The following is a 27,554-nucleotide window of genomic DNA, read 5'->3' on the forward strand; positions in this document are numbered from 1 at the left end:
CCGTAAATAATAAATATTGAATGCTACTGAGCAACACACAAGATCGAAAACACAAGATATGTGTTTTCGACCCCCCCTCCCCGAAATGTGAGAAACTATTTTTTTAACTCAATCTCTTCATTTCAGGGGCTCAAAAGTAATAAATAAAAATAACATTTTCATTTCTAAACCTTTCATGTATGAATTATGACAACCTCAATCAAGTATTTTTATTCATCTTTAGGCATGAAAAGATGAATAAAAATACTTAAGAAAAAATGAGGTTGTCATAATTCATGCATGACAGAGTTAAATAACAATAATTACAATGAACCCCCCCCCCCCCCCTACCCAATAAAATTATGAATTATCTTGCATAAATAGGCTGTTGATTTTCTTTAGTCATTAGTCAGTTATTACCAGCATAATAGTTGCATGTTTAATCATCTAGGAATTTACCCAGATCTATTTATTTATTTAGACATAGTGGGCTTTTCTGTTCAAAGTTTAGTCTTCAACAAGTGAAATGCATGCTCAATTGGGTTAAGATCAAATAACTGACTGCCCATTTAAGAATATTGACCTTCTTTGCTTTAATAAACTGCTGGGTTGCTTTGGCTGTATATTAAGGTGACTGTCCATGTTATGAAATAAAATGCCACCCAATCAATTTGACTGTATTTAGCTGGATTTGAGCAGACAGTGTGTCTCCTAACACCTCAGAAAACATCAGTCACATCATTAATTAACTAGCCAGCGCGCTCTAATGTCAAGGGTGAGCATTGGTTAATGGTCATCATGTGACTGATGCAAGCACATCCTTTTATTTAGCAAAATTGTGATTAATAGTTAAATGTTATTGTTGAGGGGCACAGGCAGGACTCCACATGCACACACAAATAAAATAAAAAAATGTCTCAAGAAAAGGACACTTGGGGGCACTCATCACGCTTTTCACTGTAAATTATTTGAAAAAGAAAACAATTAGTTGAAGTTACACCTGGTGCTATGAGGTAGTTCTACAAGCTGTGGAGTCATGACGTTTTTCATGCACTGCTTTCATATTTATATTCAGTTTTTGTGAAATAAACAGTAGCATGGTGTAATAATATGTTATATAATGTTCTGAACTAATTTTATAGCTTGCAGAAACTCAATTGATTCTTTTTTGTTGTCATATGTAAAACCTAAGAACTGAAGAAGGCTGTGTGTGTTGGATAAACACACTCTTTTTTAACTGCAATTAATGATTATATGTTATATAGTTATTATGGTTATTTGTATCATTCTATGAAAAGGAAAATGCATTCATCTGCTTATTCTCCCTCTTACCTTCCCGTTGTATTCGGGTCAAATCTGACCAATTTACAAATGAAACAGTCATAAATATTGGGGGGGGGGGGGGGGGGGGTTACATCCGATTGCCTCGAGGCCTTATGACATCCTCCACACTATGCACTTGAACATCTAAAAGCGATGAGCACCTCTTTCATTGAATTTTGAGTGTTTTAATCAACTTTGTTACATCTGTGGTGTTCCGCCATAGGAAATGAATGGGAATCCACAGAGGCAAAGTCACCCTGAGCGATGTAGGGAAAAGAATATAAAGGTATCTTTAAAAATTCTCCTTCCTTTTCTCTGCTCGTGTTTATATATAACTAATTCAAACTGAATACATTGATTAAAATGAAAACTTACATACAAACTCTATAAAAGTTTGTATTATCATGTACTAATAACATTTTATTGCATTTGTATAACACAAGGTTAAGTTTGCTTTGCACAAATATTTAAGTCCAGAATGGATTTGCCACCTTTGCAGACAACTATGCTGAATCTATTTCAACTTCAGCTACACAGCAGACTTAATCCTACATCATGGCTCCTCAGCAAGGCATCTGACATCAGTGCTGCTTGTGACAGAATGCTCTTTACAATTAGTCCCTTTGGCTCTCTTCTCACTGGCCCTTTGCTCTGACCAAACATCTGAGGCCTTAGTAAATCTGTCAATGTCCTAAAAGCTGCACCTCAATGATGAGCTTACCCATGTTAACATTTGCAGCAAGCAGTTGCTCCAAGTTTAACCACTGGGGAAAATTATAAATTGCAATAGAGAACATTAAAGTGCATGATGATGTAACTGTATTCAAAATATTTTCAACCCAAACACTGGTGAAAGAGTCAACAACCTGTAAGAATGGAACGTAACAAGTTTCAGAACTTCAGAGACTCTAAAGCGTTGTCCTATTGATAAAACGGCTTATTGTGCTGTGTATCAAACTATATATAGCATACATAACATACAGTTTGATACTCAACATCTAAGCCATTTCCAAAATCCCAGAGTCTCCGAGGCTTCACTAGATATTCTTTAATTATTAAACCTAAAAATGTCAATAATTTAAAGCTCTGTGAGTAAAGCAGTGTTATTCATCACTCCAGTGACTCATGGTAAGAACAAAATAATGAGTTAGTAGCTAACGGTCATGCTAGCTAGTTAGTTCTGTTAGCAATGTACATCCATAATTCACAGAGATTTCTAATCACATGCTACTGTTGACTAGTTTCAAAACAAAATGTACCTACCCAGAGAAGCTAAACAGGATGAAACATGTCATTCACATCAATCACAACCTTAATCATGCCGTAATTAAGTCTCAATACAAACAATACACAAATTGGGTGAGTTATAGAAAAATGTGCACTGTGAACAGTTGTCAGGAATGTGAAAATTAGCCACAAAAAAGCTGTAGTCATGGGGGAAATAATCAAAAATAATAACAATAATAATAATAATTGGGTGTTGGGTTTTTTTGTTTAGTTTTTTTGTCAAGTTGAGCATCGTTAAGATAAGCTGTTAACAGACCAGTTAAGAAATACCAACTGCATTGGTATTTCATGTTGGACCATTTAATGACACATTGCATTAAAATGAAACAATATCACAAAAAGATGACAACCACAAGATATTGAATTCTTTATATTTATGCTTTAAAGAATATACTATATTTAGAACAATAGCTTAATATTGTGAGAAATACACTTGTATTTTTATACTCAGAGTTTGATGAGAATATTGATATTACACACATTTCTATGCTGAATATAAAAGTAACAAGACAGTTAGGTAAGCCTATAGACTAGAAGCAGGAAGAAGCGGCTGGCATTATAAAACATTGTACATTTTAAGTTTTTTTGCTATACAGTATCAAAAGATAGATTTTCAGTCGTTTTGCACTGTTCCTCCATCAAATGGAAGTTTCCTTCACCCATTTCAGTAAATGTATGTTGAATTTAAAGATTTTAATATTGCTTTTCATTTGATATTTATTTGAGAGAAATGAAGGTGAATTTGGACATGAGCCACTTTTTGAGACTGATTTTTAAAAGTAGTTTCTAAAGCCACATTCGGCTCACCCATCCACATCTGGCTCTAGGTAGTCCTCATCTCTCTCCACCAATCCTGGGGCAGCTGAGTTTAAGTCATGTGATGTTTCAAGGCTTTCATGGACCTCTGCTGTAGTCTGTGTGGTTCCAGGGATTGTATCGATGTCGTCATAATTCTCCTGTGGATCTTCCACTTCGTAGGTCACCCCGTCTGTCACAAAGAAAAACAGATGACATGTGTTAAACAGAGATTAGACTCACTGATTTTCCAAATTGCCATTTACTGTTATTGAAATGTGAAAACACTGTGATCGAACTAGTTTAGAACCCCAGTGCTTTCATTATGGACACCTTCATGCGTGTTGATGTTGATGACAGTAGTGCCTTGAAAGGTCAGGGGTCGAGCCTCATCTGCTTCAACATCCTCATAAGAGGAAACATTCTGCCCATCCTTCTCTGAGATTAATTCAGCCTCTGATCTGGTTCCTGAATGAAAAATAGCAAGAGAACACTTACATCATGTTGGCTTTTTAAAAAGAACTCCCACTTGGAAACAATCTGAGATAAATCTAAGACAGGCAAATTGTTTTAGAAAAACAATTATTTTTGCAGCTTCTCATGCTGAAAAATAGGTCCCCCAAGGATGTTTATACTGCACAAAATGAATTAAGTACTGCAAAAGATAAACCATTAAATCATAGAGAAGTTCCTGTCTTTATGATTTACTATTTCATTTTTTACAGTCGGTCTAAATTGAAAAAAAAAAAACCCATCAGGGTATTTCCTGTGAATTAATAGAAACTTTCTATTTTTCTGTAATATTACACATTTGATGATTGCAATTCAAATTTGACATTTACTACGGCAGCATTTCTTTTTTTATCATGCAGAAAACTAAGAAATACTATTTAAATTGCCCTTATTATTATTTTAAATGTGTAGTTACATTTCTTTAGGCTGATAGAAAGTGGGATTTTACTGGTTCCTGTAAGTGGCCTACCATGTAATGATTGACAGCCATAGACTTTCACTAAAAACTGCTGCTCTTTGTATCCAGAGGCTTAACTGTTATTACCAATGATCTCTGCCATGAAAGTCAGTTTGAAAGATAATTTTTCATTTCATATATGTTTTATATCTCTGTTCAAGTCCACGGTGAAATTGAAATTGTGCGCCTTCAAGTAGTCAGCAGGGGGGAGCAGTAGGGCTGCACAAAGAGACGACATCAGACGGGGTAAAATCCAGATTTAACTGAGGTAAGGTTTTGTTCTTGACACAGTATGATTAAGCAGAAATAACTTGCAAAAGCAGAAAAAATGGAATATTGATATGCAGTGATAAGAAATATTTGTTTAAAATATAACCATGGACATAGAAATATAAGAAGTAGCAAGACCTACAACAAACAAACATGGTGTACAGTATTTAAAGGGCACTGTGATCAGAAGCAATAAAGTATTTAGAAAACATGAATGAATGAATGAAAAAAATAATCAATCAATCAATAAACAAATTAATAAATGAATGACTCACTGCCATGACTTAAGTCTTCCATCTCATTTTCTTTGTTCGTGACATCTTCATATTCCCCACTTTCAAACTCCATTTCTTTGTCTTGCAGCATTCTTGCTGAAAGGTTACAGTGTTACACATTTACTCATAGAGTACATAACAACAGTGCACTGTGTTAATGTACCAGTGATGTACCAATGTACCAGGGTACAGAAAAAGACTGGTGCGCTAATCTGGAATCAGCCATAAAAGCACTGTCAGCAGGCAATTTATTCATTTTTGATACAGGCACTTTGAATGTAAGCAACAGTGTTATTGTTCAGATAAGATTACTTTTTGTTATGAAAAAACAGGGTTACATTTTCCTTTCAGGTTGTTGTTTTCAAATCTTTAAACTAGGCCCTCCCCTACTTTCCATGTGTGCTCACACAACTTGCAGAACAGAATTTAGTATGGACGAAGTGGCAAAAAGGTGGAGCTGAAAAGCTGAGAAAAGGAAAAGAAACGTAAAAATAAATGCAGCAAAATATATCATATTAGGCCACTTGTTATCGGGGCTGCTGCTGTTCCAGCAACAACTGCTGTAGTAACAAACCCTCACAGTAACAGGAGGCTGCCGTGGAGAAGTGCAGGGGGAGGGACAGCAGTCCCAACAAAAGTAAAATGAATGGCCACTTTGTCCATGAGCCACTGTCAACAGATAAAGTTTAGCTATTAATTGTCACATACTGTAGTGCAGTTCAACTAAGAACTAACCCAAAAACAACTTTAGCAAGGAGATTAAAAAGAAAAACTAAGGGCTGATTTTTTGTAACAGTCCAGTCCTGAGTATGCGAGCAGGAAATACAAGACACAAGCACAAGTTTGGGTAGTTTTCACAATGTTTCCCTAAGTTTTTAAAGTGAGCAATGTTTGAATGAGATGATGCGTTCCTTGTTTTGTCAGCAGTAGCGATGGCACTATTTGAATTCAGAATTCAGTCAGTATGTTGGAGACTGCCCTCTTGTGGCAAAAAAAACTCTCAAACACCTTTTTCTGGATTATGTTCTCATGTTCAGGCAGGTTTTTTACACTTTTTAAAGTAATTCATTAAAAGTGAAACAAGCCATGTGTTTAAGTCATGTAATAAAGATACTCACGTGAAACGTTGGACTTCCTGGCTCTCTTGAGATAGAATCGTAAAAATACCAAAATTAAGATCACAACAACAAGAAGAAATCCCACACCCACGATAATAGGTGCTATTGGTGTAGAAGGAGGTGGTGGAGGTGTAGGGGGTGGCTCGTAGCCTGAAATCAAAAACAACCACTTTATTTATTCTGGATTCAGTCACACTGAGAGCTGTACTTGACTCATCTTGTTTATCTGCACCACCTCAAGGTAAGTAAGCTCAGAGTTACCCATTTTAAAAAATCTCTTCTCTGCAAAACATGTTGAATGAATATTTTTGAAAACAATAGAACTTATTGAGAAAGGATTTGTGGTTTGTCTTACAAAGTATTTCAGCTGGAGAAACGTTTCCGCAGGAACGTTGTTTGACAGAGCGCTTGACATCCATGGTAACATCAGTGAACTCCAGTGTTGTTTCTAAGCTGACCTTGAATCAAATTTAAACTTTTTCACATTTAGAGATACAGCCGGAATAGAAAACACTGAAATTTCTCTGGCAGTGAAAAACAGGCCTGACTGAAGCATCAAAGCAACACACAGCAAAAGAAGTCACTAAAGTGACCAAAAGTATTGGGACATTCAATTTATTTTATATTTCTGCAAATTACGTGTCAGCAAAGTGTCCAGTAAGTTTTTAACTTAAAAATCTTTGAGCATTTTGTATTTAGTCAGCTAAACCTCCCATAGATTTCTTTCCATTTCATAAACCTAAATAATATAAAAATCACATTCCATTCTTCATTATTAGATTTAAATAAGCTGAAACGCAGAGCCAGGAAACTGTCCATGATATTGGTTTGTAGCATACGAGATAAATTAGTGACCGGTTTCAAGAAACAGAATGTAAAGATTTACCTGTTTGTCTTCCGTAGAGCCGCTATGGGTCTCATTATTAATTTCTTCACAGAGCTTTGCCGTTAAGTTTTGGACATACTCTTTCTCTTCCGCCCTAAATGGACATACTCTTTCCCACTTATCTCGATAATTGACATAAAGGACACCTCCATGTTTTTCAGTCGTGCGGAACTTTACACTTTCTGTAAAAGCAAAGAAACTGTGTTTAAAGAAGGAAACAAGCTCATCCACTTCTGTCTGGCAAATATGATGTTAGAGATGGTCTGCTTGTGTTCATAATGTGTTTAAAAAATGAACAAAAATAACTTGTACATTTTTAAAATTTCTGAGATGACTTTTCTACTGAACCAGCCAAATGGTCATTGTTACAGAAACTGGAATAAGTTCCTTAACAGTGGCATAAACAACTTGAAAATGTCATTTTTATTTTATTTTATTTTAAAAAAACAACTTTCCTTTTGTAAAAAGAAAGAAAGAAAAATTACTCAAAGATAATGAATTAAAATACTACCATAATTAAGAGAGGACATACATGTATGTACTGTATATAGGGATGAGTTTATGGAAAGAGAGGTGTATGGACTCACACTTACCACTACAAGTAATGAACACCACATTTTTGTCACACTTTCCTTTAGTCCTCCTGCACTGGCCAATGATGGAATGGTACTTTTCACAGCTGACATGGTAAATGTTACCTGAACCCTTTGATGGAGCTTTGGATTCAATGAAGACAGCATTGCCACAAAGCTTTTCTTGGCAAACTTTGTGTGCATAGGATAGATCCCAGTTACTAGCACACACTGGAACGCCATCTATCCTCACTTCCCCACGGCAGCCCTGTGAAAGGCTGACACTGGGCTCCTCTGGGAAGGAAAGCAATAAACACTGCAGTCAAGTATTGATAAAGACATAAAGCACTGAGGTAGAAATGATCAGTTAATCTTCTCTGCACTGCAAAGTCAAAATATGAAGCACAAGTCCATAATCAAATAGTTCATTTAACACTTTTAGCTTTGGTTTGTTACTTTATCCAGTGTATCTGGAATAATTCTCCTTCACACTCCGAGTGTCTTGTTTCACTCTTCAGTGTTTCCAGTGCAAATGTAAAAAGTCTGTGATCATTTAAGATCAGTCCTGCTGATATAAATCTTACTTTTGCATTCAATAAAGACGGGCTCCTTCCTTGAGGGTGTGGTTTTATTTTCACATTCCCAAATGCTTCCTGGATTTTCACCACAGCTGAAGCTTTTGTTCCAAAAAGAATCTATTTCAATTGTTTGGGGGTGGATTTCATTTGTTGATTGGTATCCACCACAGTCCATATTCTGGCAAAGCTTTTCCTTCTCAGTTTCATTGAAGTTTTCTCTGGAAACAGCACTGAGTCCCTGTCTCCAGTGAACCAACACTGTTCCACTACAGGCCTTTTTGTCAGGTACCATCGTCCTCCATTCTGAGACAGACAAGAGAAATAAAAAGTTCACAAAACATGATGTAACCAACAGGATCTGAATGATATAAATAACACACTCTGCACACAGAAATGACATTATGATCCTGCATCAACTTAAAGTTTTACACTTTTGAAGTTTAGCTACCCTTCTGACTGCTGTGTAAATAAAATGATTTTATAGAGTGATAACAAAGAGATGACAACTGATGACAGCGATATTTCTATAACCATCAGACTGCACAGGCCAGCTGTTTCCAGCTGATTCCAGACATTAAGTGAGTCAGACTGTGTGGCAGAGCCGTACTGGTGACATGGACAACAAGCAGAGAAGAAAAGAGTAAAACTGAGTAGAACAAATATCATTAATGGAGGTGAGGATGTTAATATTCTACCCTTTATTTCACTAAAAGTAACCTTTGAAGGCGAGCATGTCAAAGTTTGAACGCAGCATTATTTTTATCTCAACATTTTTCTGAAATACAAACTAGTCTCAGTTTGTTTCAATTTCAATTCAGTTTCAAAGCCTTTATTTTAAAATTAGGCTGAAGGAGCAAAGAATAATTCAGAAACTGCTGACACAAAGATCATTATACACACCAGAGCATCGGAGGCCACTGTGTTTGCAGGCAGCTGTAGAAGCAGTAATACTGCTGCATGCAGATAATGGACTGTTAGCATTTGCAGTGCAGTTTAGGTTTGAAATGGCTAATTTATCTGCTGGTGCAGGTCCAAAGTAGGGAAGAGTCTCGACAGCATCACCACATTTAAGCTCCTGACAGATGGTGTTTCCATTGTTAGTGTCTTTGAGAGCATCCTCGCACACAGGGATCCACTTCCCCTCATACTCCACCTCTACGTTTCCAAAGCATTTGTAACTGGGAATGCTAAATCTGGGCTTGACACTACCTGAAACAAATTAGTAATGTTGTCACTTTATTTTTAATTATCCATCATAGTCATAGTGAAAAGATGAAAAGGTAACTTCAGAAAAATTCAAATTTGCTTCTTTAACACAAAAAGGATTTGAAGGAATATTTAAAAACAGATTCATGTTAAAGCAAAAATCAGTCTCTTTTTGTTTTTTAAATTCTGGTATCCTGTAACTTAGTGACAAAAATTCAACAATCCAATAAACTGCAACAATAAAACTGGCAATTTTTTCCAAAGGAGGCAAATTAGTTGAAAATGAAACATTCTGCCAAGGAAAGTCACAACATTTATTATATGTTTGCAATCTAAAAATAGTTTTTTTTTTTTTTAAAAACAATTAATTACCTGAGCAAACAACATAGGCTGGTTTTTGTTTACAGGACTTATCATTGTCCTGGTTTTTGACAAAGATGCTCTGTGTCAGGTCAGTAGTCTGATTTGTCGGGTGTAAACTCTTAAAGAGGATATCACCATCTTTGGGACTGTTGTGGGCTTTTATGGGCGTCCCACAGTTCAGCTTTTCACACAGCTTCACAGACTTGTCTTCTGTCCAGGTGTCTCCACACATATCTCCTTCCTTCTCTTCTACATGAATCCTGACTTTTCCCCAGCAGCTGTTCGTCAACCTCATCTCAATATTTCCTGTTGTGACATGAAAAAGTTAAATTTAAGAGGAAACTAGTATCAGCAGATATTTCACAACTTCTTAGACCAAGCTAGGTTTCAGAAAAAATAGAAAATAGTAGAAATTTGATTGAGAGAAAACAAGGAGGTGAATGTACATCTATGGACATTAAAAGGTAAAGTCTGTTATAAATAAATTGTCTCTTCTGTGACACAATAAATCAATTCCATAATGACCTTATTCTTAGTTTTATACTTTAACTCATTCATATTTCACATTACCTGAACATTTCACATAGGCAGTAGAATTATGGTGGTCAGGAGGCAGAGGTGTAGTTCGGCTACACTCAAAAAGAGACTTTTTTCTGGATGAGCAGCTAAAAGAGTTTTTCCAAACTTTATTAATCATATCAGCCCTAGAATTGAAAGAAAACCTGGAAGCGTTCCCACAATGCATCTGCTGACACACTGTGTCTGCAGACTCTTGGTTCCATGTCTCTTTAGACCCAGAGAGCCAGTAGATTTCTCTGCCATGCTCTATCCCCACGTGACCAGAACAGGTTCCACTTAAAAACACCACCTTGTGACCTGATGGACACAAAGAGAGAAACATGATATACAGTAAGTGGCTGTGCAGGTCGTCTACCTGTTGAAAGGTCAGTGGTTCACAAAGACATAGACACAAAAATAGGAAAGTGGTGCATAAATACATACTTGGTGAAAGAAGCTGAATGGAGATATACCACAGTCTGGGCTTATTCCAGCATAACTAAGTGATTATTCGGGATCACCTTATTGAACACTAATTATAAGCTTTATCAAAAAGGAAGGTTTGAAGCCTAATCTTAAAAGCAGAGAAGGTGTCTGTTAGATAATTTAGTATTATTGGAGCATGTACTGGGTATTCTTTTGATGATATTATACAAAGGACCCTGTTTCTGCAATGCCCTTTGTTTGAACCTCATCTCCTCTTGCTGTGTCAACTGAAGATTTTATGGTGTGAAAGTAGATACTAAGGTTGGAAGGAAAACACCAACAAATCACTCTTTTACTTATCACTCCCTTGCAGAGGATGTTTATGTAAAGACCATCTGAATTGTGTCAGAACTCAGGATGTAGCAGATCTCTGTATAAGATTTATAGGCCTTGAGAGTGCATTTTACTGCAATTGTAGAACAAAGGATTCTAACTGTCTAAGTGTTTAACGGACCTGTTAAAGGTATGTTGAGATACGATTGTACAAGGCCCCTTTCGGAGCGGGGGGGGACCTTCCTTATATGGTTCTAACTTGAAACTTGTTGACACACGAACCTTTCTGTCTATAAATACCGCTGCACAAAGGAATACAACTTTGAGTTGATTTTGGGAAAGCAACCCGGACAGTCTCTGTGTCGTTTTGTTCTCCCAGCTGCTCCCGACGTCGTAACTAACCCGCTGACGGCATACCTGAGTGCTACTTGAGAATATATTGCTGAGTGTTACTTAAGAATAATTTTGAATCTTATAGGGTAAAGACAAAACTCTGCTTATAGACGCCCACGCCTTGGAGAAACCCGATCCACGGACCAGACCCGGGACGTAGTTTCTTTCAGTGTCTGTCTACCAAATCCAAACTGGGAGGTGATTCCACAGAAAACGAGCCTGAAATCTGAGTGCTCTGCCTTCTATTCCACTTTTAGGAACCACAAGCCTGTAGTCTGAGAGGGAAGTGCTCAACTGCCAATGTAGTTCTTTAAGATGATTATTCAAGACCTTGTATGTGAAGAGATGGATTTAAATTTGATCTAGGGTTCCAATCAAGAGAAGCCAAGATACGACAAATCTACTCTCTCTTGTACTCTCGCTGCAGCATTCTGGATCAAGTAAAGATTTAACTGGAGGCCAATTTAATATTTATAAGATTAAAATATACTCAGTTTTATCTCTCTTTATAAGCAAAAAATGGGCATTGGCTTTAAGACTTTCTTTACGAAGCATGTGACTTTCCAAAAATAATTTTGTAAATTACATTTGAGTAAAAAGTCAAGGCAGCATGTTAAAGAAAAAATGGTAATATGGCATGATCAATGAAAGTTGTAGTGTCTTATTTCACTTTTCTGATCAAAACAGATTAACAAAAATCCGTTTCTCAGTTTGCAAGTATTAAACTGTAGGTATAGAAGGACTCTTGAGCCTGAATGAGGTCAAGAATAAGCTGAGGGGAAAAAACACATTTTCTTTTCTTCTGCCTCACATCGATGAATGAAAATGGCTTTTTCCTGGTTCTAAGATTTTGTCGTATATTAGTAATTTAGTATTTCCCGTTTTGATCAAACTTCACCAATATAATCAGTGTTAAGCAATTAAAAAGCCAAAGATACAAAAATTCTTCCTTTAAGAAAGGAAACCGTTTTCCCGGCTGATGTCACTGAAGGGCAGAGAAATTATAACATTACACTCACCCTCACAGGTGATTCCAGCTGCTTCCGCTTCCCGATCCGAAAATTGGTTGTTTGAGTTTTCTGTTAAACACTCAGATATCTTTGATATCTTCTTATTTCTCGGACACGTTATTGACAGGAAGCTACCAGAACCCTGACTGAACTTTTCAGTTTTGCCTTTTTCCCCACATTGCAGTTGTTTGCAGACAGCTGCTGATTGAGCCTCTGTCCATTCTTTTGCAGGAACTTTCTTCCACTGGCCCTCATGCTTTATCTCCAATCTCCCAGCACATCTTCCAGGACCATCTGCCAGGTTCACCTCCACACTGTCTGTACCACGACAATAAGAGATTTATCAGCCACGAAACACAAAAAGAATAAATACATTAAATTAAACTCTTACTGAACACATTTTGGAAAAATAAAATCAGAATTTAACAATGTCACAATTTCACTGAATGAAGTAACTCATTTTCTCTCTCGACAGAGAATTTATTGCAGGATTTAAAATCCCATTATAAAAGTAGACAAAGGCCATCAGCAGCCACTCTGTACATTTCCACTGCTGTATCTCACCTGAACACACCATATAAGGTTGGTTTGAACACTGGATGTTCTTGCCATGCTGAGACTGACAGTGCCACAGTGAGGACTCATTGCCTTTGCAGCTCACACGGTCCATTATCCCTCTTGAATTTTGACGTTCGACTTTAGTATAAATCAGCTAGAACAGAGCATTTATGAGTTTATGTTATTTCATTGATAATCATTATTAATTAAGTATTAATGGTGCACGTTAGTACACTTATCACAATAAAGTCCATAGCACTGCTGTATGGACAGTTTCTGATACACTCAGTATCCATGTATCAGAACACCAGGTAACTTATGTTGACTAAACTTGAACACTCACTTCCCCACATTCAAGCTCCTTGCAGACCAATTCAGCTTCCTTTTTAGTCCAGGTGGAGGCACACACAGGATTAACTGAACCTTTCACTTCAATATTAACTGTACCATAGCACTTGCTGTCTTTACCAGAGTCCTTCAGAACTACTTTAACTTTATCTGAGAGAGAGAGAGAGAGAGAGAGAGAGAGAGAGAGAGAGAGAGAGAGAGAGAGAGAGAGAGAGAGCGAGAGAGCAGTTTCACAGTGTGAAGTGTTTGCTTGGAAGTTGTTTGTGTTGGAATATAGATGTGTTGAATTACCTGTGCATGTCACATTAAGGTTTTTGTTTGTGCTGTTGTTTGGGCTGAGAGAGTTACCGCAGTGCATTTGCTGGCACACATCAAAATCAAAGTTGTCCTGTTGAACAGGTACCCAGTTGTTATTTTCTTCTTTTTCCAGCTGCCCAGAACACACATTTGACTGGTTTCCTTTGAGCTGCAGTCTCGTATAACCTGTTCATAAAAACACTTTCACCATATGTGTGTGTGTGTGTGTGTGTGTGTGTGTGTGTGTGTGTTACCTTCACATATGACAGAGAAAGTTTTGCATGATGCTGAATCATCATTGCCATTCGCACACTGCCACAGATGATCTGGGTCTCCGTTTTTATAAGCCGAACAATCAAGCTTCATCTTTGATGCTTTTTTGAATCTTTCCCTATCCCCCCTCTCTGAGGGAGGAATTTCTCTGAGCCCACCACACCCGAGATTTTTACACAGAAGCCTGGCTTCTTTTTCACCTTTTTAAGAGAGGAATAATTTATTGTTTGTTCATCAAAAACATCGCAAAACATAAAAAAATGATAGAACTTATTGCAAATCAAATTGAGAGAGAGCAATATTGAAAATATTTAAACAGCCCTGCCCTTATATATATATATATATATATATATATATATATATATATATATATATATATATATATATATATATATATATAAATAATTAACAAAAAGAGAAGACATACCAATGTTGTTGTTACAAAAGTAACCCTGAGTTATGCCATCAACAGAGTACTGGACAGCTCCAGCACATTTGGGTCCATCCAGGCTTAATGTGATATTACCTTGAAGAGCACACTCAATTATCAGCCAAATATAAACACAGATAAAAAAAAAACACAAAAAACCCCCACACAAAACAACCAAACAAACACCACAATTGATTTCCCTTAACAACTTTTAGCTAAGAGTCATTGTCACTGAGCTCACCAAAAATAAATAAATAAATAAATAACAAAAACAGAGAAAAATTTGAAAAACTTACTTGAACACTTAAGTTTTTTCACTGTGACCTTTGAGTAATCGCTGTAGTTCCAACCAGGATGTTTACATTTCCACAGAGCGCTCTCGTGTCCTTTGCACTCCAGTTCATTGAGCCAGATCGGTCTGTCTTCAGAAGGCTTGGGAATATCTGTTACTGAGTTCTCCACAGGTTCCCCACAGTGAGTGCTCTTACAAACCACTTTTTCAGTGTTGTTGCTCCAGAGTCTATCCCCAACATAACCCCATATGTTGTTATGGTAGACTTCAAGGTAGCCTTCACATGGGTAGCCTCCTTTGTTTTTTAGAATCAGTTTGTCCTCAGCTAGGAACATACAAGGTTTATACAGCAAATTATTATTATTATTATTGTTATTATGATTTGTTTCATGGCTGACTTACTTTTGGGAACTGCAAAGGATAAAATGTTAAAATTTTGTAAAGAATTTGAGCTCCTGCCATAACAAAACATTTTGTTTTTGTTTTGTATGCTTTTATGTTTTACTTTATTATTTTAATATATCTAGCAAGATATTTCTAAACATTGTTTTTGTTCATTATTATTATTATTATTATTATTATTATTATTATTATTATTATTATTATTATTATTATTATCATTATTATTTTGAATCCACTAAGTCTTAATCCAAACAGGTCTGCTTATAAAACTTCTGGGAAGTCGGAATTAAGCCGTCATAGGGAAAGAGGCAGATAACACCCTGGACAGGTCACCAATCTGTTGTAGAGCTAACACATGGAGACACTCGTGTTTACACCCACAGCTGATTTAGATTTACCAATTAACCTACTGCACGGATATCTTTGGACTGTGAGAGGAAGTCAGAGTACCCAGAGATAACCCATGCAGACACAAGCCGGCTGTGCCAGCTCCACGAAGAAAAGGCCCATCATTGATTCGAACCTAGCACTCTGTAAGGTGACAATGCTCACCACTGGACCTCATGCTGCTCTTTAAGTAGTCATTTTTCTCTAAATAAAAAAATAGATCTCCACATACATTTGAAAAGTTAAAGCTTTTTGTTGACTGTGAATTTTTGAAATTCCGAATTTCCCGCAACACCTCATCTTTGCAAAAAAAAAAAAAGCTATAGAAATATAACCATTTCACATAACTTTTTGAATAGAGAGGGGGATTCCCATTGTAAAACATTGTTAGGATTTCAAAAATATTTTAAAGATTCCTTCCTGTAATGGTGACTGATAATGAAACAAGTCCTCTGCAAGGAACAAGTGGCTCTTTAATGATCGCAGCACATAAACCTACATAGTTGGATGTAGTAGGGTGTTACAAGCGCATTCATCAGCTCTCTCAGATGTTTTTCATCTATTTTCTCCACAGCACGTTTTCACAATACTACTCTCTAGTGGTGCAATTTGGTATATCACATTAGAGGACACAACACTTCCTACTTCGACACAAACTTACTTCAATATATTTTGCAAGAAAATAGCATATTTATTTTATTACTTTGGCTTTAAATTGAGTATTAAATCTCAAATCAGTTCAGATCCACACACACACACACACACACACACACTGAGCTTTTTTTAAAACAGTATTTCAAAGATGTTAAATACTTCACAGACATTTTTAAGATACTTTCTTAAATCTAACAAATAACAATAATTAATCGTATTCAGAATGAAATAAATTAAATTAACTTGCCTGAGATCATCAGCCCAATGTGAGCAAGGTGGAGAAGCAGGAGGAGGAACCACATCATCACCACAGCTCATGACTTGAGAGTGAGACAGACAAATGATGTTCTCAGCTTTATATTGCCGTGGCTTCGCCCACCAAAAATGGAAATGAGCAACATACGCGCCAAATTTAGACTGCCGAATATTGTCTTAATTTAAAAGAAAACTAACACACAAGTGCACTTATTTCTTATGCAGCACCTTTTTATGCTTTTCTCTTCGTTGAACTCAAACTCACTATGACGCTTTTACACACACTAGAGATTTTATAAAAATTGTGAATTGATCAACTATTGATTCAATGATTAATAACTGACTGTTAATTAATTAATTCCAAAAATGTTGACGCAGGCTCATCTAGAAACAGAGTTCTAACTATTTACACATTACAGATTTATGACATAGACTACTGATTACAGTATAGACTTCACTTTTCGTTGCCCTGTACCTGTGCATGTGCAATGACAATAAAGTTGAATTCTATTCTATTCTATTCTAATCATCATATAATATCTGCCTCAAACAGGGTCATATTGGGTATTCCACTTCAAATCAGCCAATTTTTTAAGATTTTCTACCCAACCATCTCCCGTTTTGGTCTAAATCTTGAAGATATTACAAGCATAACGAGTACTGTGAAATTTTATTGTTAAAAAAAAAAAAAAAAAGCTTGGAGTCTAGCTCTCCTGCAAAAATCAGTATGTAAGCACATACTAATGAAAAAATTAATATTGCAAAAGACAGCGACAATTTCTGAATGAGGTATTTACAGACTGAAGACTGAAGCTAAATTCAGCAAATAATAATTGTTCCAATCAAAATAGAAGAAATTCAAGTCTATAATGGAATCCAAATAGAGCGAAATTCAGGAGTTTCTCAATGATACCTTAATTATAACTAAGACAACAATTACGTTAAACACGTGCATTTCCCCCCAAGATCTAAGCAGCTCTGATCCAAAGTGTGATGATCATTACTGTGAAATTTTTGCTTTATATTTTTTGCATTTTGAAAACTTTGGAAATATGTGAGCATAAATATCACAAAAACTATTTTTAAATGTACTACTCTATTACTATATTACTATTACTGTTTTAACTAGTCATTCTTACCATAAAACTGAATCAGGATAACATATGGTGACAATTTCTAAATAGTTCATTTTGAATGCAAAATAAAGCCTGTTGTATGCTTTTTTTCAACAAGAAATTCTTCATCAGAAGTGACAAAAATCGTGCTGATTGCAAATATGACAAGTTGTATCACAAAATCAAAATACATGAGCAGACTGTCTGAAAACAATACAATTCTGGAGTTCTTAGATTATTCTAACTAAAATTTAAAAATAATAATTTTGTTAAACATCAGCAAAGCATTTCCGAACATTTTCTGTTAAACCCTCTCCAATTTACTTAAACAGTTTTTATTTTTTTAGGTCAGTCAACCGACTTTTAGGCCACTATGGTATTTATCGACTATGGTATTTATCACAGAAGGCCTCAAAATGGTAGGTAGGTAGAATGGTTCTATGTGTATTTGTTTAACAAATGTATTTTCTCAATCATAATTCGAGTGCCATCTTGAAATTCAGGATCTTGAATAGCCAAGAGATTTCTATTTTTTAAATATCAGTCCCAGAGAACACATCCTGACTCATGCTGACTGTAAGAAAGGACGATAGGAGATATTCATGCCCAAATAAAATCAACAGCAATCCATATATAAAATATATATTCACCCTTTGTACTATAACATCTTTATGCAAAAAAGATATACCAGAGCAGAAAATATTGAAATTCGAGTGGTCTTGAATGGAAAAATGTGTACATATTTAACAAAATAATTTTCTGGGTAATGATTATTGATATCTGATATTTTTGTTTTTGTGGCATATGTTGCCATAATTTTTCAATCTACTTTGAAAATTGAATGACAATGACATTTTTTAGTTTTTGCAAGAATTAAAATTGAAAATCTAAAATTCAGAAGTATGAATCAAAAATTTGGGGGAATATTTATGTTGATGTCATGTTTCGGCTGTGTGCAGGCAGGAGAAGGAAACGCAAAACTCACCACACAGGAATTAAACTCATGAAGTTGCTTTATTGCAGATTGTCACAAAAAATATAACAAAACTAAACTGGGACATAGATAACTAACACACAGGGAAACACAGCCATGAGGGAGACTACGACACTGACTTAGGCTACGTTCACACTGCAGGTCTTAATGCTCAATTCCGATTTTTTGATCAAATCCAATTTTTTGGTCTGCTTGTTCACACTACAAATAAAATGCGACAGCAAACGCGCTCTAGTGTGAACGCTCAAAGCGGCCCGCATGCGCAAAAGAAGACGTCACACACAACGCGCTCTGTTTAGACCCAGAGCAAACAATATTGTTTGACTGATGGCCGTTAATATAAAGACTTCGGACTTTACGTTTCCCAATTTTTGCTTTAAGTTATTTTGTTATTTACGTAACAATGTAAATAACATAATAATGATCCTTATTGCTGTTTAAGAGAGGAGCGGTGATTCAAAGGATAGTTGCAGATTTCTGTCAGAATCTGCAGATTATACAGTACAAATAAAATGTTCACGTTTCTCCAACATTATCTTCCCAACAGTTTCACTAACATATACGCTGGACGCCCAGGAGTTCGCGATGTCTTCTCCGGCGCTGATAATTGCCGTCTGTCTTGTGTCAGTGACGTAAAAGACGGATTTAATGCGACATGACCGTTCAAACAGCAGTCGCTTTCTAAAACATCGGATATGTATCAGATTCAGTACCACATACGAAAGTGACCCAGATCGGATTTGTGCCGTTCATACTGTCATACCATGATCGGATATGGGTCGCATAGGGTCAAAAAAATCGGATTTGATGCGCTTTCGCCTGCAGTGTGAACGTAGAGAAACACAGGGCTTAAATATACTGAGGGATAACGAGGGAATGAGACACAGAAGCAGATCACAGCTGGGAGTAATCAGGCTGGACGAGACAAGGGAAGCAAAACTAGAAACACTGACATGAGACACTGACTGAACTCTATACATGTAAACTTAACAGCAACTGGGGAGACAGAACATAGGAACCTGAAACGTGGTACAGAAAGGCACAGTAGGCACAACATAGAACACAGAGAAGCCATATTATAAAACCTAAGAAATAAACCTATGATAACCATAACTGAAACCTAGGGAAATAACAAACACAGTACAACAAAGGACTCAAAACATAAACCATAATATAAAAACACATGAACTCAAAAAGCTGAGTCAGAAAGACCCAGAACCGTGACAGATGAAATGTTGGGTCATAACATTTTTATGGAAATCAGGGACAGTTGAGCAGACGGCCCATGATGATTTCAGACTAAATGACCATGATCCTTTCTGAATACAAGCAAAGACAGATTGCCAAGTTCTGATACTAAAATAATAAAATTAATAGGTAGAAAATATCAAAAAAATATTTTAAAGTTTTAATTTGAACAAATTACCATAAAAATTGTTGCTGTATCATCAGCAACAAAAAATTTTCTTGAATAAAATTCTACCAAATATCAACCTCTTGATCTTTTATATGTCTGAGAACATTATATACTAGAAAACTAATACTGGAAGCAGCACATATAGCAATCATTAGCAGAGCAAACATCAGCTCATATCAGCAAAAAAATAATAATTCTTAGAATGGAAAGATTTAAGTGAGAAGACAGGAAAACAACAAACCAGGTATATTTTATCACACAGCATCTAGAAGTTGAAAAAAAAAAAGCATCCTTAAAATAGAGAGAATGGCATTTGCGTAAAAATTACAATGACATGAAGGGGAATTATAAAGGCTGTGCAATAAATGTAAATAAGAATATTTTGCATATATAGCAAGTAAACATTCATTTGGAGTGAATGTTGCAGAGTGTAGAAAGATTATATACAAGATATAATATATAAAATATGCATAAAAACACAAGAGATTTTCTTTAAAAACACATCCAAGCGAATGGTAATGGATATCTACTAGTCACTCTAATGAAATTATCCATCTATTTTACAGTCAGATTTTACATGTGAATGTTGCCTGAACTGTGGTCACAGGTATAAAATGAGTATATGAGAGAAAATGAGTGTATGGCTCTGTGGCTTTGTGGCTGGAGACTTTTCAGAGCTGTGAGTAACTGGAAAAAAATATTCTCAAGTGCCCTTTGGTTAGCTGCGGAAATACATTTACGCCCAACCGCACATTAGGTGAAAGCAAAATAGGTCACTAAAAGACTTCCAAGAGATATCTCATTTTCTAAGAGATACACTCTGTTCAAGGGGTCTCAGCAGGTTGAAAGAAAACACTTTTTTTCATCCTACGTTGATGCACATTAATCAAATCACTTTTAATGCAGTTCAGTTTGATTTTATTAATATAGTAAAGTAAGATTGTTTATATAACACAGACATAACAGTCACAATGCAATATCAATAGAGAACTATGTTAGAAAATAATTAAAAATAACATAGATTAAAAAAAATGTCAGCACAAGTCCTGAATAAACAGAAACGTTTTTAACTGTTTTATAAGAGACTACGAGGAGCCACCTAAACAAAGCCGGGGAGATGAGGTGTTTCAAAGCCTTGGTGCCGCAGACTGAAAAGCTCTGTCACCTACAGTATTCAGTCTTAGATTTTGAGCTTGCGAGGGAAGACAGCAAGCAGCAGTGTTTGTACCAAGAAGTTCAGATAAGTAGTCACGAAGTTGTCCGTTTAGTGCTCTGCATGCAAGCGTGAGAATCCAAAATCAACTGGAAGCCAATGTAAAGAAACTAAAATAGGGGTCATGTGAGTTGGAAGCTGTAATTGATGTGGCATTAGTAACCGTAATCATAGAACGAGGGCCGCTGTTCTGACGCTGTTAGTTCAACATGGATATAATCACCTTTACTGCACCACATGCAGTTAGTCTAGTTTCCTTTTTTATGCTTGAATGATTTACAGGTCAGTGTTAACAAAGCAAATAATGAATGCCAAGGTTCACACAAGTTACATATTATAACTCCTTCTAAATCAGTTTGTGTGTTTGTCTGGTTCACTAAGAGACACTAACATAAAGTGAATTAAATAAAATTGTAAAAATAAATTAACTAGTTTTAAAGTAACAAAATGTTTTTCAATTCCTTTTTTTATTGGAAATCTGTTTGATTTCTTCTTGATCTCACTTTGAAGCGTATGACTCACACAGTGGTGTCGTGACCACATTTATCAGTGGACCGATCAGAGTTAAGGCATAACTGACTCAACCATCAGCTCAAGTTAGGAGCAAGTTTAACAGAAATGAAGCCACAAACCTCTGGGTTGTATTTTTGAAACCAGATAGTCTATCTAAACAGGAAACTGTACTCGTACATATGCTTCTGCTTCAGACATATTCTCAGGAAACATAAAAATATCCATTCCGAACTGGGTTTTAAAGTGTTTAAGGGGGAAAAAAGATGATTTTGGAGCTTTCACTTGTTTTGAATATTTACTTAAACAACAGATTCATGAATTTCAGTGCTTTACATCTGTATCAAACTGAATGCAAAATTAAAGGGCATGCTAACCAGCAAACAAGACTGTCTGGATGCACAAACCAACCCTGTTGTCCTCCAACACACGCTGTAGAGACACACACTATTCAATAATGTATCACATATGCCATAACTAACTTTTACACATGAATAGTTTATGCATAAAACACTGGCTTTCTTTCAACATTGTATTTATTACCACAAAATTAAAACAGTCTATCATGACTGGTATATCTCTATCTAAATCTTCTCCTCTCAGTTTATTTGCATAAAGCTGTCAGTAACTAATATAATGCTTGGCTTTACATATTTGAATATTAAGAAAAGATTAAGAAATCACATGAAATGACAATAGTCCTTAAAAAGTGCACTGATGTGTGCAAACCTTAATATAGTCACTTGAGGAAATACATAGACCTCCATTATTTCAACACTTTATTTTCTATTAGATTTAAATTAAAATAAATAAAATTGCAACTATTTACAAATAAACTTACGCACCAAAACATAATCATCTTTTGAAAATAAATTTTCCATTTCACTAGCTGCATCAGGGCTGATTACCGCCAGACCTAATTACTGTAGACTAAGTTGACCCCTGAGCTTAAATAAATTACATTAAATTCAATTAAAAAAAAACATTTTTGCAGTTGTCTATTTAAATTCCAAACTTAAATTTGATTGAGATACTTTGGCCTGATCTTAAACAAGTTTTTCATACTGAAGCCATGACTGAATAAGTCTGCAAACAAGAATGGAGAAAAATCCTTCGCAGTGATGTGACAGACTCGTCCCAGTTATCATCCAGGGAAGGAAATCCCAGATGAACAGAATCAACGTTTCGGGATTTTTGCTGAAAAGTGTGGAACAACCAGTTATTAGTGTTAGAGGTCAATTCCTTTTTCACAGCGGGTAGGGTAGGTTTGTATAAAAAAAAATATTTATCCTTAAGAAATTAAAATCTTTTCAAAACTGAATTTTTTAAATGTAATTAACAGATTAACATGCCCTGTAGCCAAGACAGCAAACAACGGAGTAATATACATATACACACACACACACACGTACTGCTTTATTTTATTTTATTTATTTAATAATGTTCACACGTGCGATGTGAGCTGATTGAGTTAAACACCACTACAGCTCTGACAGTCTTTAGCCATAAAAAGAAAAAACAATGTTAATATCTTAGCAGACAGCAGATGCCAAAACCAAAATTAAAATATCTTATGTATTTAAGTAAATTCAAATACACAGCTCACATTCATCAACAAATGTAATGTTTTTTTAAGAGATAAAGTTTGCAACAGGTATCTCTCGTAAATGAGACCCTGAGTCTCAGTGGGACTAACTGTGTTACACCCCTCTACAGCCCCTAATCTCTTCAGTGTGTTCAGATATTGCTAATTGCCACACCTAGTCAGGTGTGGATAAAAGCATACCTGAGGCAGGCTTTCAGGGAGGCTCACTAGTCTTTGGCGTTGCTGCTGGCCCTTCAACATTTCCATGTCTACCTAGGGTCCAGTTCGTTACCTATTGAGGTGTTTACTGATCATAACCCTCTTGTACTCTTGGCACACATGTTCAATCACAACTAGCACCTTACGTGCTGGGCCCTCATGCTGCAGGAATACAGTTTAGACATAAAAGACAAGAAAGGGTCTGAAAATGTACTGGCCGATGAGTTAGTTTGACTGTAATCTACTATGCCTTGTATGAGAAATGCGTTTACTATGTTGTTTGTTTTGCCTCTGTATTTATATTATTTTGTTAGCAAAAATGTTCTAATGCCACTGAATATAAATATGCTGCATTAACAGGATGAGCCAGGATGAGTTATTGATAATAACTAATGGTTAAACACAGAGTGGTCTATAAACACATACCTCTACTGCAGCGTAACTAAAAGAGGATTAAGGGTCACCGGATCCAACTTTAACTGTAAGATTTACCAAAACATTGTTTGTATTGATAAATGAGTTAATCTGGCTGGGTTGGTTGTGAGTTTACACCTGATGAAAACGTCGGTTTTTGGCGCTCAAATCATCTTAACATGCTTTGCATTCAAACAAATGCATATGAAAACATTTACTCAGAACCCACATCCAACCCAAAGACAAACCACAAAGACCCCCACCCACCCAGACTTGCATGCAGACAGAGTAACCAATGAGAACCTTGAGAAATGTTTTTAGTTTACATTTGCATGCAGATGTGGCAGATCTCAGGTCACGTAAGTAGTTTGTTCCACAAGATAAGAAAAAAAGAAAAAAAAAACATGATCAATTCGGAGATTGCCGCTGGTGATTTGAGAGACTTGAATCTATGTGCAGACCTAAAAATTTCTGTAACACAAACTCGTAACTACTTTTCTCTGTATTCACAAAACATCACATTTGTCATGAATCGCTGTGCGGCAGGCAGGAGTTGGACCCAAAATGCAGGACTCAGACTCGGGGAGGTAAACTCAAAACACAGCTTTATTTGCTGGCAGGGAAAAAACAGCCAAACTAAACTGGGAACAACAAACTAAGCACTCACAGAGAGACACAGGGAGATCCACACAGCATGAGGGACGACGCGACACCGACTCAGAGAAACACAGGGTTTAAATACACTGGGAAGAAACGGGGTTAATGAGACACAGGAGGAGGGCACAGCTGGGAGAAATCAGGACTGACGAGACAAGCGAAGCAGGACACATTCACATAAGACACGGACCATCAAAGTAAAACAGGAAGTATCATACAGAGACGCACACTTGACACAGTGGAGACAGCAACTAAGAAACACAGAGACATAAACCATAAGGCAGAGGACTCTAAGAACCGAGAGACACAGAGGGGAACTCAAACATGCAGACACAGACTACACAGAACAGAGGGGACACAGAGAAACATGAAGGGCAAGGGATCGAAACTAGAAACCATAGAATAACTCACACAAGTACAATATTACAAACATCACAAGGAACTAAAAACGTTGGGTCAGGGGACCCAGGACCATGACAGTACCCCCCCTTAAGGGCTGGCTCCAGACAGCCCAAACACAGAAAAACAAAACCAAACAGAAAACAACCCAGGGCGGGCAGCAGGGGCCCAGGACGGAGGGCTCGGGACAGAAAACAAAAGAAGAGCACAGCAAACACCGGAGCCCAAGAAAACAGCCCAAACACAGTGCAGTTCAGGGGGCCGACCATGCGGACGGCAACGGCGGCGACGTGGAAACAGTTCAGGGGGCGGACATGAGGCCAACTGGCGCCGCACCAAGCACTGACTCTGCCCAGGCAATGCTAACATGGTGCAGTTCTTAGGGGGCTGTTTAAACGGCAGGGGTCCAGAATCAGCTGGGGACTGAGACCCAGCCTCTGGGGAAGCCCTGGAGTGGCAAACTGTGCCAACGGCGGCTAAACCATGAAAAGTGCCCTGAGTAGAAATTAAGGTACCTCCCTGCGTGGAGTGAATGAGCAAAACTGGCGACACAGGAGACTGAGCAGAGAGTGGCTGCTGGCCAGCTAACTGAGCAGAGAGTGGGAGCTGAGCTACTGGAGACACGGGTGAGAGTGGGAGCTGAGCTACTGGAGACACGGGTGAGAGTGGGAGCTGAGCTACTGGAGACACGGGTGAGAGTGGGAGCTGAGCTACTGGAGACACGGGTGAGAGTGGGAGCTGAGCTACTGGAGACACGGGTGAGAGTGGGAGCTGAGCTACTGGAGACACGGGTGAGAGTGGGAGCTGAGCTACTGGAGACACGGGTGAGAGTGGGAGCTGAGCTACTGGAGACACGGGTGAGAGTGGGAGCTGAGCTACTGGAGACACGGGTGAGAGTGGGAGCTGAGCTACTGGAGACACGGGTGAGAGTGGGAGCTGAGCTACTGGAGACACGGGTGAGAGTGGGAGCTGAGCTACTGGAGACACGGGTGAGAGTGGGAGCTGAGCTACTGGAGACACGGGTGAGAGTGGGAGCTGAGCTACTGGAGACACGGGTGAGAGTGGGAGCTGAGCTACTGGAGACACGGGTGAGAGTGGGAGCTGAGCTACTGGAGACACGGGGACCTGAGCTACTAATGGTGGTGAAGTAGATAACTGCACGGGAGACTGAACTGAGGGCGTCTGCACTGGCACAGGGGACTGCACTGATGTCTGTTGTAACGGTGGTGGTGAGAGTGGAGTAGGCGGTGGAGTTGCTGACTTCACAGGAGAATGAACCAGAGGTGAGTGCACAGGAGACTGAGCTAGAGGTAGTAATGATAGTTGGGGGAAAAGTGGAACTGGTGATTGAGTGGATGACTGTGCTAAGGGAGGCTGCACTGGGGACACTGGAGACTGCACTGGGGACACTGGAGACTGCACTGGGGACACTGGAGACTGCACTGGGGACACTGGAGACTGCACTGGGGACACTGGAGACTGCACTGGGGACACTGGAGACTGCACTGGGGAAAGCAGAGCTGCAGGAGGCTGCACTGGGGACACTGGAGACTGCGCTGGGGAAAGCTGAGCTGCAGGGGACTGCACTAGAGATTGCAGTGACGGTTGTGGTGAGAGTGGAGTTGGTGGTTGAGTAGACGACTGAGCTAAAGTCAACTGAGGTGGTAACTGAGTGGCAGACTGAACTGAGGGAGACTGAAGTGATGGTAGGGGTGAAAACGGAGCTTGTGGTGGAGTTAACGACTGTGCTAGCGGGGACACAGGAGACGGAGCTAGCGCTTCTGGCTGGGCAGCTAAGTGAAAAAACACAGCCCCGGAATAAACAGTCCCAGAGTCAGGAAACTCCTGATTGTCCCTTCCACTCACCACAGCTAGCAACTCAGAAGTCTCGGGGTCCGGCTGTGGCGGTGGGTGTCGGCGGTGGGAACGCCGTTTCTTTTTTGATGATGGCTCTGACGGGCCGAGCAGCTCCACGTCCGGCCCTTCAGGCAGGTGGGCAGTAGGAGCTGGGGGATGAAGGTGGAGCTCATTTAGGATTAAATCCTGTTCGAGTGGGTGGAGCGCACTGAATAGCCAAGGAAGACCAGAGATTAAACGCTGTAGTCTGGTTTCCACAGCACGGCGAAATTCCTTCCCCTCATGTTCGAGCCACAGATGCAGGAGTCTTTCCACGGAGTAGATTATGTCCAGACGCAGTTCTTCTGGTGGGTTGAGTGCTGCTGGGTCCATGTCTGGTCGCGTCGTACTGTCATGAATCGCTGTGCGGCAGGCAGGAGTTGGACCCAAAATGCAGGACTCACAGACTCGGGGAGGTAAACTCAAAACACAGCTTTATTTGCTGGCAGGGAAAAAACAGCCAAACTAAACTGGGAACAACAAACTAAGCACTCACAGGGAGATCCACACAGCATGAGGGACGATGCGACACCGACTCAGAGAAACACAGGGTTTAAATACACTGGGAAGTAACGAGGGGAATGAGACACAGGAGGAGGGCACAGCTGGGAGAAATCAGGACTGACGAGACAAGCGAAGCAGGACACATTCACATAAGACACGGACCATCAAAGTAAAACAGGAAGTATCATACAGAGACGCACACTTGACACAGTGGAGACAGCAACTAAGAAACACAGAGACATAAACCATAAGGCAGAGGACTCTAAGAACCGAGAGACACAGAGGGGAACTCAAACATGCAGACACAGACTACACAGAACAGAGGGGACACAGAGAAACATGAAGGGCAAGGGATCGAAACTAGAAACCATAGAATAACTCACACAAGTACAA

The 27,554-nt window shown here is 38.1% G+C and overlaps 1 protein-coding gene across 1 annotated transcript; it reads right to left on the bottom strand.

Annotated features, from left to right (window-relative positions):
- Positions 1-3,145: 3,145 nt before the first annotated feature.
- Positions 3,146-26,990, bottom strand: LOC308406665 (scavenger receptor cysteine-rich type 1 protein M130-like; the record flags this gene model as incomplete). Its single annotated transcript, XM_080897803.1, has 20 exons — positions 3,146-3,577; positions 3,718-3,852; positions 4,900-4,995; positions 6,018-6,167; positions 6,373-6,475; positions 6,904-7,085; positions 7,497-7,769; positions 8,060-8,356; positions 8,954-9,262; positions 9,632-9,928; positions 10,193-10,498; positions 12,352-12,660; positions 12,907-13,054; positions 13,244-13,398; positions 13,540-13,731; positions 13,800-14,018; positions 14,246-14,344; positions 14,545-14,865; positions 23,381-23,453; positions 26,628-26,990. The coding sequence occupies 20 exons, from the start codon at positions 26,988-26,990 to the stop codon at positions 3,393-3,395; spliced, it is 4,212 nt and encodes a 1,403-aa protein (XP_080753929.1). The 3' UTR covers positions 3,146-3,392.
- Positions 26,991-27,554: the final 564 nt, after the last annotated feature.

Source organism: Rhamphochromis sp. 'chilingali' (assembly GCF_963969265.1).
Source record: "Rhamphochromis sp. 'chilingali' genome assembly, chromosome: 12".
Taxonomy (NCBI): Eukaryota; Metazoa; Chordata; class Actinopteri; order Cichliformes; family Cichlidae; genus Rhamphochromis; species Rhamphochromis sp. 'chilingali'.